General features: G+C 37.5%; 1 protein-coding gene across 1 annotated transcript; it reads right to left on the bottom strand.

Annotated features, from left to right (window-relative positions):
- Positions 1 to 1,750: 1,750 nt before the first annotated feature.
- LOC119083860 (transient receptor potential cation channel protein painless-like) lies at positions 1,751 to 10,061 on the bottom strand. The gene is made up of 4 exons (XM_037193659.1): positions 9,977 to 10,061; positions 9,530 to 9,730; positions 6,353 to 8,538; positions 1,751 to 2,078 (listed from the first exon to the last, which is right to left on the bottom strand). Exons 1-4 carry the CDS (start codon positions 10,037 to 10,039, stop codon positions 1,790 to 1,792), a joined length of 2,739 nt encoding a protein of 912 aa, XP_037049554.1. The 5' UTR covers positions 10,040 to 10,061; the 3' UTR covers positions 1,751 to 1,789.
- Between the last annotated feature and the right edge of the window lie 1,352 nt (positions 10,062 to 11,413).

Genomic DNA, 11,413 nt, shown 5'->3' on the forward strand with positions numbered 1-11,413 from the left:
AAAATTCATATTTTTAAATCTCTGTCAAAGCGAAATACGTCTCCCACGTATTATATTCGAGCCCGCTGTATAACTACCTTATCACACTTTTTAACAAGTGGCACGAATGATATACGCATAGCACGTAAGAGATTTCGCTCAGGGTACGAACAAAAGTTTTCGATTTTGACCTACGCTGCGCTACGGCCTCTAACGCTTGGCCACCCAGGACCAAAATCCAAAACTTTTGCCACTAGTGATATAATGTGCAATTTTGAAAAAAATCAGACTAGCGTTACGTTCCTGTCAGAACGTGTTTTTGTGTAATGCGTTTATCGGTCATTAACATCAGACACAGTAAAGTGGCAATAACTGAAATGATGTTGAATTAGTCTAACATTTCAAGCAAAACGCAATGTATAACGCAATGTTGTCCTCAATTATACTGTTTTTCCCATTAGAGCCCGTTTTTGGATGGGTAACCGATTTCTTTTTGTTCAGAGAGAGCTGCCAATTTGATCAAAAAATCTTCCTTGCAGCGTTCCTTCGTAATGATAGTCGAAAATCTTTTATTTGATCTACCACAGCCGAAAATCTTCAATTTACATTACCATTCTCATTACTATTCTGGAGGCAAATAATATTCAATATTTAGGAGAATTTTTCGAAATTTTTGGTAATTTCATCAATCACAACACTTACAACGCTCTTTTACGGCGAAGATTTGAAGTAGATCACATCAAATTAGTGGAAATAGCACAACTTTTTTGCTGAGAATATTTTCAAGAAAAATATTTACTGACATTTTTTGACATTAACTAAAACCTAAATTCATTACTGGTGAATATCGGATGAATCAAAGCATCTAGCAGGGTAATAAAAAAAGTAGTAATTACTTTAAACGAAGTATGCGAATATTTCCATACCTTTTTTTCAAAATGTCATTGCAAAATCACCATTGAGGCTGCTAATGGTATTATTGGTATCAAAATACTACTCTAATTGACGTGTAAAGACCTCTATTACCCTGCTAGGTGCTTTGGATGAATGTAGTGAACCGATATTTATGTTGCAAACTTAATACTCTATGGATTCCACATTTTTATTGGGCGGGAACGGAACTTGTAAACCAGAAATACTAAAAAATTATCATTTTGTACGACAAAATATGAAACACGGGTCTCATTATTTTAGCTTTTATTGTTAGAAATGCATAAAAATCCATAATTTTTGTGTTTTCGACATTCCTAATTGTCTCACTGTCAAATTTTTCTGACATTTTCACTGTGTCCTAGCTATCAATTTATTCGATTTTAATATTAGAAGGCTAGTACACCGTTAGTGAAACCATTCAAAATGCATTGAAAGTGCCAGAAACTGAGCATTTACATTAGGATTTTACATGTAGAAGAAGATCGACCATTTACGAACCCTAACCCAATTACGAGCACTGAAAGAGAAAATCGAGTATCACTCTGTGCGTGAGAGAGACAATACCAAGGGCTCTTAATTGGCCGATCCACATGTGTTTTAGTCATCGATATAATATACTGTAGATAATGAGACACGAAGAACGAAATTTCGGAAACATAGCACACATTGTATGTGCACAAAATACGAATCACAACACAAAACGAAGAGAAAAAGGAAATTGAGAAATGCAAAGTTTCAATTATTTTCAAATATTTGTATGATATTATTTCGCTTTCTTAAAACGTAAGTTACGTTACACATACATTCATGATATCTTTCCGCATAAAGTTGCTTTGACATTACTTATCTACCCTATATTATATCGATGGTTTTAGTATTAGTTTAATCTATGTTGAAGCACTTTTTCAAGTAGTTTTTCATTTGATTTAACCAAACTTTCTATTGAGTTAATTGATTTTTCGATGTTCGAAAATCGTCTCTCAATTCGTTCTTTTTCAATTTCTTCTTTCTCTTCCAGTTCAGCCCGTTTCAGCACCTTAAATGCTTCTTTCACAATACTCTCACTCATTCGAGCAGATCCACAACATTTCTTTTGATTCTCACCAACAATTCTGTTTTTCTGATTTGGCCGCACTCGAATGACATTCGATTTGAGTTTAGTGAAACTGTAAGACAAAAGGTAAAATAATTTCTATAAATAAATGATTTTATACAACAGCACAGCAGGGCGAGCTTAAACGAATTTAAATGGCATCTCGTTGAATATTCCGTTTCTCTTCAGATTTTCTTTCTCGGCCGGGATATAAAATCTGAACATGGACATGACGTTAAACAGAACTGCCGATTTTCAAAAAAAACGAGCCGTCAAAACAGTCGGAGCGTTCGCTGCGACTGAGCCCCGTACGAACCCGTACATCTATTGCGTACGCGACCCTAGTTCGTCGGTCGCCCTACTCTTACCCTAAACCTACTAACCTAAAATTCTTATGAAATGTGTACATCTTAAAAATTGCGCATAGCGCAATTACGAAGCCCCGTACGACGTTCCTTTCAAGTGAAACGAAAATTTCAAATCGCCCTAAAATTTTAATTTTTTGTGTATAAATACACATAGGGCCTAGTATCGGCCTCAGCCCGAGGACCCAAATTTTTTTCAACTACATTCTATTCGGCCTTTGATTACCTTCCAAATGAAACCAAAATTACGAAAAACGGATGAAATTTGCTCGAGTTATATGTAAAATACACATAGGGTCCTAGTAGCGGCTTAGTCCAAGGACCCAATTTTTTTTTCAACAACTTTCTATTCGACCTTCGATTACCTTCCAAATGAAACAAAAATTACGAAAAACGAATGAAATTTACTCGAATTCTATGTAAAATACACATAGGGCGCTAGTGGTGGCCTTAGTCCAAGGCCCCAAATTTTTTTTTTTCAACAACATTCTATTCGGCCTTTGATTACCTTCCAAATCAAACAAAAATTACAAAAAACGAATGAAATTTACTCGAGTTCTATGTAAAATACACATAGGGCCCTAGTAGTGGCCTTAGTCCAAGGACCCAAATTTAATTTTTTTCAACAACATTCTATTCGGCCTTTGATTACCTTCCAAATGAAGCAAAAATTACAAAAACGAATGAAATTTACTCGAGTTCTATGTAAAATACACATAGGGCCCTAGTACTGGCCTTAGTCCGAGCATTCAAATTTACTTTTTTTTTAACAACATTCTATTCGGCCTTTGATTACCTTCCAAATCAAACAAAAATTACGAAAAACGGATGAAATTTACTCGAGTTGTATGTAAAATACACATAGGGCGCTAGTGGTGGCCTTAGTCCAAGGCCCCAAATTTATTTTTTTTTTAACAACATTCTATTCGGCCTTTGATTACCTTCCAAATCAAACAAAAATTACAAAAAACGAATGAAATTTACTCGAGTTCTATGTAAAATACACATAGGGCCCTAGTAGTGGCCTTAGTCCAAGGACCCAAATTTAATTTTTTTCAAAAACATTCTATTCGGCCTTTGATTACCTTCCAAATGAAGCAAAAATTACAAAAAACGAATGAAATTTACTCGAGTTCTATGTAAAATACACATAGGGCCCTAGTACTGGCCTTAGTCCGAGCATCCAAATTTACTTTTTTTTTCAACAACATTCTATTCGGCCTTTGATTACCTTCCAAATCAAACAAAAATTACAAAAAACGAATGAAATTTACTCGAGTTCTATGTAAAATACACATAGGGCCCTAGTAGTGGCCTTAGTCCAAGGACCCAAATTTAATTTTTTTCAACAACATTCTATTCGGGCTTTGATTACCTTCCAAATGAAACAAAAATTACAAAAAACGAATGAAATTTACTCGAGTTCTATGTAAAATACACATAGGGCCCTAGTACTGGCCTTAGTCCGAGCATCCAAATTTACTTTTTTTTTCAACAACATTCTATTCGGCCTTTGATTACCTTCCAAATCAAACAAAAATTACGAAAAACGGATGAAATTTACTCGAGTTGTATGTAAAATACACATAGGGCCCTAGTACCGGCCTTAGTCCGAGCACCCAAATTTACTTTTTTTTCAACAACATTCTATTCGGCCTTTGATTACCTTCCAAATGAAACAAAAATTACAAAAAACGAATGAAATTTACTCGAGTTCTATGTAAAATACACATAGGGCCCTAGTAGCATTTCACTTCTAAGGCCCTAACTCACGGTCCACTCACCCGATTTTAAAAAACGTTTTTTTCCTGGATTGGTATTGACAATACCTATCTTTTGCCGTGTCACTTACATTTCCATCGTTTATTTTGCCATAAATATCACCAAAAGACCTTAAATCACTTAGGTGGCCCTAACTCACGAAAGACCGACTCGAATATGCCCATCTTCGAACTTAGCCTCACTATTTCGACTATCTTTCAGGGAAAAAAAATTTTTGAAATCGGATTTGATTTACTCAAGATATCGACGTGACGGACAGACGGACAGACAAAATTTTTATTGCGGATTCGTCATCTATGAACATAGGCAAACACTTTGCCCTTACCGTCTGCTTCGAATTCCATCAATTACACACGGCATCGTAATCCTATAAGCCCCTTTGTACTTCGTACGGGGCTAAAAATTACGGACTTTCGCTTATATCAACGGATATATACATTTTGTGTGACAGGAGGAGACGAGGATTTGAAAAACGTCTATTTTATCATGATGTACTTTATGATCGGACGCATCAGAACACATTATGTGTTCATGGGGGTGGAGATTTTCTTAACGGTAAAGATCGAGGTCCTGATTACTCAAACTTCGGGTGCCAAACTGATTCATAAAAAGCCCACTTTTTGGTAAAGTTCAGGTTGTAGTAATCCTATTTTAGAATTGTTTCATCCGTATAGAACGTAGAAATTACTAATGAAGTTAATATCATCACTCATTAGTTCATTACATTTGTTACTGCCAGCAGTGACAAATAGATCGCGCTAAAATATACACAATCGCTACCTCAACGATCTTCATGGCAATCGAACGTCAACCTGGATGATTCTTTCTTTTTCGATAGAGATTTCCGGACGAGCAGATGTATTTAGTACTGCTTATTGTGAAGTTAATCCGCAAGATTAAAAGTCGTTTACCATTGTCAAGTGTAGCAAGATACAAGTCGTAAGTTTTAAGTGATGCGGTAAACATAACCTAACTTTGTGTACAATTTACTCGATAGAAATTTGTAGCTGTAAGGACTGCTATCCGAAAAACTGTTTTACGAATAAAGCTGGACAGATAGTATTTATTGTTGTTCCTTGTGTTGCTGGTCAGCGGAAAAATTTTCGAAAATTGTAAAAGATAAAATAAAAAGAAAATATAGTTCTAAGGCAAGTAGCTCTAATCGTGAATGTAATTTTTAGCCCTGAAGATGGATGTTCATAGCATCCGAATTAGCAAGGCAATCAATAAAAAAATAACGTTCACGCAAGGCGCCTTGTTTTTTAAATTGGTCAAAGCAAGCAAAACAACAATTTTCAACATAGTATTTATTGCTCACACATTTATTTCTTGCCACACATCGACCAACAAACATCAAAATCCCCCGCGCCAACAACAACATTAATACAAGCCCTTAACACAGCAGTTGTATTCTACAAAGGAACCAACCAACTAGCAGTCCTAAGAATCGAAAAAAATCGATCGAAACCTTTAGGTTCTAGAACTGGGAGGATTTTCGACCTCTTGAAGTGATGGGGATTGTAGGAATCAATCTATTGCACTGGAAAAATCCCAAAAGTGCAGAAGGAAACCCGAAAAGTTCAACATTCAACTCTGAAGATTTTAGAAATCTACAAGTGGTAGCGGGGGGGGAGAGGAAAACGCTATTGTCAGTCATTTTTCCTCATTTGACCTCAAGAATGCAGTTCTTTCCAGAAATCGCTGAAGCACCAACATGTTTTGTCACTCCTAACCCAATTCTCAATTGTAGCTACGCAGGATGATGAGCTAGGAACTCACTTCCTCTAGTGAGTTTGTGGCACCCGATGAGCTCAACTATCGCTTCTGCAGCAGAAGTTCTGCACCACCAAAGCTGTATAGTACAACATATACCTGAGAAATTTCCTGTGAAGTTGGCCTTTCTTCCTTAATATCTCTGAATTTTGGGAAAAAACCTCTTCAGGAAAAGAGATTTCTTCACTTTTCAAAAGGTCCTCCAACCGAATCACACACACCACTAACACGAAAACGTAAACTTTGCGTCTTGTGCGTCTTGTAATTGGTAATTACTGGTATTCGGCTGATATTTCCGTTAATAAGTGGTGCGACAACCATTGACAAATTCGCCCAAAAAGTATTAAATATTAAAAAAAAGGGAGCCCGCTGAAATTCGTTGAAGCCCACCGCTTGCGATGGTTTTTCGTGTAAACAACTTACTCACCCAATGCGATTTGCAATGTTGAACAATCCATCTTCAAAGCGAGACAAAGCTGCGCACCGTTGAATAAGTTCAGTTTGCTTGGCTTCTGCCATGATTGCTGTAGTGTCACTCACAGCTAAGCCATTCAATAAATTTGAGAGAACAGTTGTAATCAACAAAATGAAGCCAGCGAAAACCACATAACTAGTTGCATTGCCTTTAAAATCTATGCTAGCAGCATCTATTTCGCCAATCGCCATTGTCGAAACTTTGAACAAGGACATGCCAACACTGCTGAAATGGTTAAGCTTCCCTTCCGTGGAATTCGGAGTGGTTGCAATAGTGGAAGGATTTGTTGAATTTGTTGGATCATTGAATAAAATGTAAAACGTAAAGGCAAATGCCACTATTATGATAGCATACATCAACAAGCATTTGAAGAAATTTTTGACGACCGTTTTCAACATGACATAATGAGTGGAGAATGACCAAAACGGAACTGTGCCAAGCAAGCAAAACATTTCGTAGGTGATCAGAAAAATTGAAGCAACTGCTAAAGTTTTGTAGACTGTCATTACAAGCATTCTCCCCTCGTCGTCAAACGCATCCCGGTCATGGAATTCAATAATTGCATGCTGCATACCGATAGTTACAAAAGAACAGAAGATTAAGGCTAATTCCAAGTAATTATCAAGACTTTTCAAGTACGACCACGGAGAAAATATGAATTGGGTCACTTCGCGAGCGAACAAAATCGAAAGCATGAGAAAGGAATACGACATGTAATAAGTGTGATAAGCTGACTCCTCGGAACATACCCAGTATATATTTTCAAAGAGTACTTTGTCTCTGCGTGGCATTTCGCATTTCTTAAATTTGCCATTTTGATTGGCATTGTTGAACCAATAAATAGTCCAAACGGTATTAACCGCAAAAAGTGCGAAAAACAACAAATTGGCGAATAAAATCACATTGAAACCATCGAGTTTCCAGTGCAGAAGGCCTTCGATTAATGGATGACGAACCAAATGTTTCGTTTCGTCGCATTCAGAAATGTTTCTCAAAACTTTCGTTTCGTAGATACGTTTTCGGACACAGTATCGACCTTTTTGACGCTTCGATTGAGATGGAATAAAGTTTGCAAAATTAAAAACCAGCTCGTAATCGTTTCGATCGAAATGTTTGCTGGTCGTGGTGATACAGCTGTTAAAATGCTTTTCGAGTAATTGTGGATCGATTTTCGAAATCAACGGCTTTTTCGACGAGTCTTTGATTCCGATATAGGCTCCTCGTTTCAGCAAATCGGCAACGATCCTTGAATCATCGTTTCGGATGGCATAATGAAGTGCAGTGCAACCGAATGCATCGGCTGCGTTCACATCAATTTTCGAATGATTGAGCAGTAAGTCAAAACATTTTACGTAATTTTTATGATTATTCGCTGGTCGCTCAGTGTATTGTGCGGCTATGGGGAGAAGTGTCTGCACGCCATTCAAATCTAATTTCGATGAACTCAGAAAGAGCTGCAAAATTTCCCAATGACCGACATTGATGGCATGCTCGATAGGAGTGAAGTGTCCAGCTTTGATGTTCAGATCGACGCCCAGTCGAATAACTTTTTCGACTGAGAATGTCCACGCATTTTCAATGGCTAATGTCAAAAGGGTTGTGTCACTGTGAACGATCGTGAAGAGTTCAGTTAGTCGAGTTGGACTGTCCGTAGCAATGATTTTCAATTCATTTTCTTTGGTCAAGTACTCAACGAAGCGATCTGCATTCCAAACTTGATCAATTTGAGTGTGGGTTGGCGATAATTCTACATCAGGCAACAGTTTGATCAGTCTAGTGTACACTCGGGTAATGTCAACGTATTTGGCCTCGCTGAGAAAACACTGCATCAGTCTCGTCTTCTTTTCCACTCGTAGACGTGAATTTTCCAGAATATTTTCAATTGGAGTCTTCCCATTCTCTGCCGGTAGATTCACATCAGCGCAATGCTTCACCAACAACTCAATACATGGATAAATCTCGTTGAAACTCTTATCGGAAATAAGCTCCACGAAATAGTTGACTGATGTAAAAGGGAATTGAAATGAATGTTTGGTATCCACACCCACACTCGTGTCACTCAGCAATGCCTCCAAATTGTTGCTAGAAATCGCTTCAACCGCAAAACCCAATGGTCCCTTGCCGCATTTTTGGTTTTGCTGAAAGCAATACACAAGTTCGAACACACAAAAGAGGAATCATGCCCGCACATTAGTAAGCGGACGTGACGCAAGCCCTCTATTAAAGACATTTTATTTGTAGTAACTTTTTGACTTTCCCAACATTGTTGAAATTTTTGTAGCAGGGGACTTGCGTCACGGAACGTGCGGGCATGATATACCGATCAATGTAATAAAGGTAGCCTTCAATTTTGTTTAGGTGATCAGCGGAAATTTCAAGATCCAAGTTTACGCTGTGTTGCATGGAGCTGATCAATATGATGACTGTGACTTAAGCGGACGTGCTCTTTATTTTGATTCGTCAACTTAAACTGTCAGTCAGGTGTTTTCGTTAAATATTTGGGCTAAGTTCACTCTATGTCTATCGCTGTTGCTAGTGAAAATACGACGAGGTTTCGAACTCTTTTTGATGATATTATTAATGATTAAATAGTTCCGGCGATACATGTTCTGAGTGTGATTGGAAATTCACAGCTAGATGTTTATTTAAAATGATTTGATTACTTTTTAGATTTTCGGTGTTCCCTTGGAACGGACATTTTTTATGATTTTCTTGCTTTCGAAATGGAATTGATGTTTTGTTGTGTTCGTGTGATGATCAGGTGCAGTTTTCTCGGTTTGTTTTTGATGTTTCGTAGGTCCATCAGGTGTCCTAGCGAATGCCCACTGACCAGGACCGAATGCCAATGGAATAAACAAATTGAAAACACAAACCAACTTCTTTGCGTTATTGATCAGCTCCAGACAACACAACGGAAAAAAGGGTGGTCTATTAGGCACTAGATGCGTAAAGCACCTTACACCGAGTTGCATATTTATGACATCGGGTGCAAAGCACTTTATTGTACTCTTGATGTGCAATTACGACACGAGGCCGAAGGCTTTTCACCGAGATTCATGCAACAGAGACAACAGAGAGACATTGCGGAGTTGCTTAATAGTTTCGAGAAGGGAACTTGGTCTTACTCACTTTGTTAGTGTCACATCCGGCTGAAATGCATTCCAGAATAAATGTATGTCGGTCAGGTGTTGCACAGATCAATTCAAATATCGATTTGTGTGTATACGGATCGGCAGTTTGTAAAAAGTTAACACGATCTGACCCGCCAATGCCAGATAAGATTTGACGAAATTTATCTACGTCATTCCATTTGAATGCTTCGTTGAATTGCTGTGTGACAAGGAAAGAGTTTTTGTCGAACATTATTCACTAAATATTTTACAACTAAATAGTCATTTGTTTTGGACGATTGATTTTAGGTAATTTCGCGGATTGCAGGCCAAACGAACTGAGCGAAAGTGCCTTAAATCATCCGTCCCACATGTGACTTTTCATGCACAGGGCAGAAAACCCGAGAAAATTTGAAAAATTGCCCTCATTTTCGGCCCCGAAGCATGAAAACACATTTTGGCTTACCTCAAACTTGTGTTTGTTATCTTTCAAACCACTTAATGGAATGCTTTCACCCAGCTCCTCCATTTCTCACCGTTTGAATTGAGAACTTTGCAAATGAAATTCAGAAATATTTTTCGGTCTGCTTCAGTTGCAATGTGCACTGTGCTGATAACCCCGAGATAATTTTTATTTTGTAACAAGTACTCTTACCGTACAAAACGGGTCATTTCGGTCATCATTTTTATGTTATTTTCGCTATTGAAGATGTTTCAAAATTGGCAATAGCTCCCTTAGAGATCTAAAACCTATCACTAAAAACTACAAAAGCGCCATGCTCAGCTGAAGAAAATTTCCTGACAAGTGGTAAACACGGCAACAAGATCAATAGAGCATTGAATGTTTGACAGTATTTAACGTAGAGCGAGATGGAAAATCAAATTGGTGTCAGCTGTCAAAAATAATACAAAAGAATCTGACAGCGGTCCCCAAGATGGAACAATCGGTTGTCGTTTCGCCATCTCTCTCACTTAATAAACACTCTTATGACAGATATTGTCTTCTATCTTGATACAAAAAAAGCGATTATAAAATCGGAGAGACTGTTGTGTTGAATGTGATCTATATCATTCAAAAGTGCTATCAGTGCTGGAGATGTGCGGGCCGACGTTTTTAGCCCCGTACGAAGTACAAAGGGGCTTATAGGATTACGATGCCGTGTGTAATTGATGGAATTCGAAGCAGACGGTAAGGGCAAAGTGTTTGCCTATGTTCATAGATAACGAATCCGCAATAAAGATTTTGTCTGTCCATCTGTCCGTCACGTCGATATCTTGAATAAATCAAATCCGATTTCAAAAATTTTTCCCTGAAAGATAGTCGAAATAGTGAGGCTACGTTTGAAGATGGGCATATTCGGATCGGCCCTTCGTGATTTAAGCTCTTTTGGTGATATTTATGACAAAATAAACGATGGAAATGTAAATGACAGGGCAAATGATAAGTATTGTCAATACCAATCCAGGAAAAAATCGGGTTAAAATCGGGTGAGTGGACCGTGAATTAGGGCCTTAGAAGTGAAAGGCTACTAGGGCCCTAGTGTATTTTACATAGAACTCGAGTAAATTTCATTCGTTTTTCGTAATTTTTGTTTGATTTGGAAGGTAATCGAAGGCCGAATAGAATTTTGTTGAAAAAAAATTAAATTTGGGTCCTCGGACTAAGGCCGCTACTAGGGCCCTATGTGTATTTTACATATAACTCGAGCAAATTTTCGTATTTTTTGTTTCATTTGGAAGGTAATCAAAGGCCGAATAGAATGTAGTTGAAAAAAAAAAATGGATCCTCGGACTGAGGCCGATACTAGGTCCTATGTGTATTTATACTCAATAAATTAAAATTTTAGGGCGATTTGAAATTTTTGTTTCATTTGTTTGTAATGAAATAATAATAATTTTACTT

Source organism: Bradysia coprophila, unplaced genomic scaffold (genome assembly GCF_014529535.1).
Source record: "Bradysia coprophila strain Holo2 unplaced genomic scaffold, BU_Bcop_v1 contig_70, whole genome shotgun sequence".
Taxonomy (NCBI): Eukaryota; Metazoa; Arthropoda; class Insecta; order Diptera; family Sciaridae; genus Bradysia; species Bradysia coprophila.

Bases quoted from the DNA above. Each gene is read 5' to 3' on its own strand.
- LOC119083860 (XM_037193659.1), bottom strand. From the start codon at position 10,039: ATGGAGGAGCTGGGTGAAAGCATTCCATTAAGTGGTTTGAAAGATAAC. The intron at 9,731-9,976 runs GTAAGCCAAAAT...CTTGTCACACAG, and splicing joins ATAACAAACACAAGTTTGAG to CAATTCAACGAAGCATTCAA. The intron at 8,539-9,529 runs GTGAGTAAGACC...TATTGCTTTCAG, and splicing joins CCGGATGTGACACTAACAAA to CAAAACCAAAAATGCGGCAA.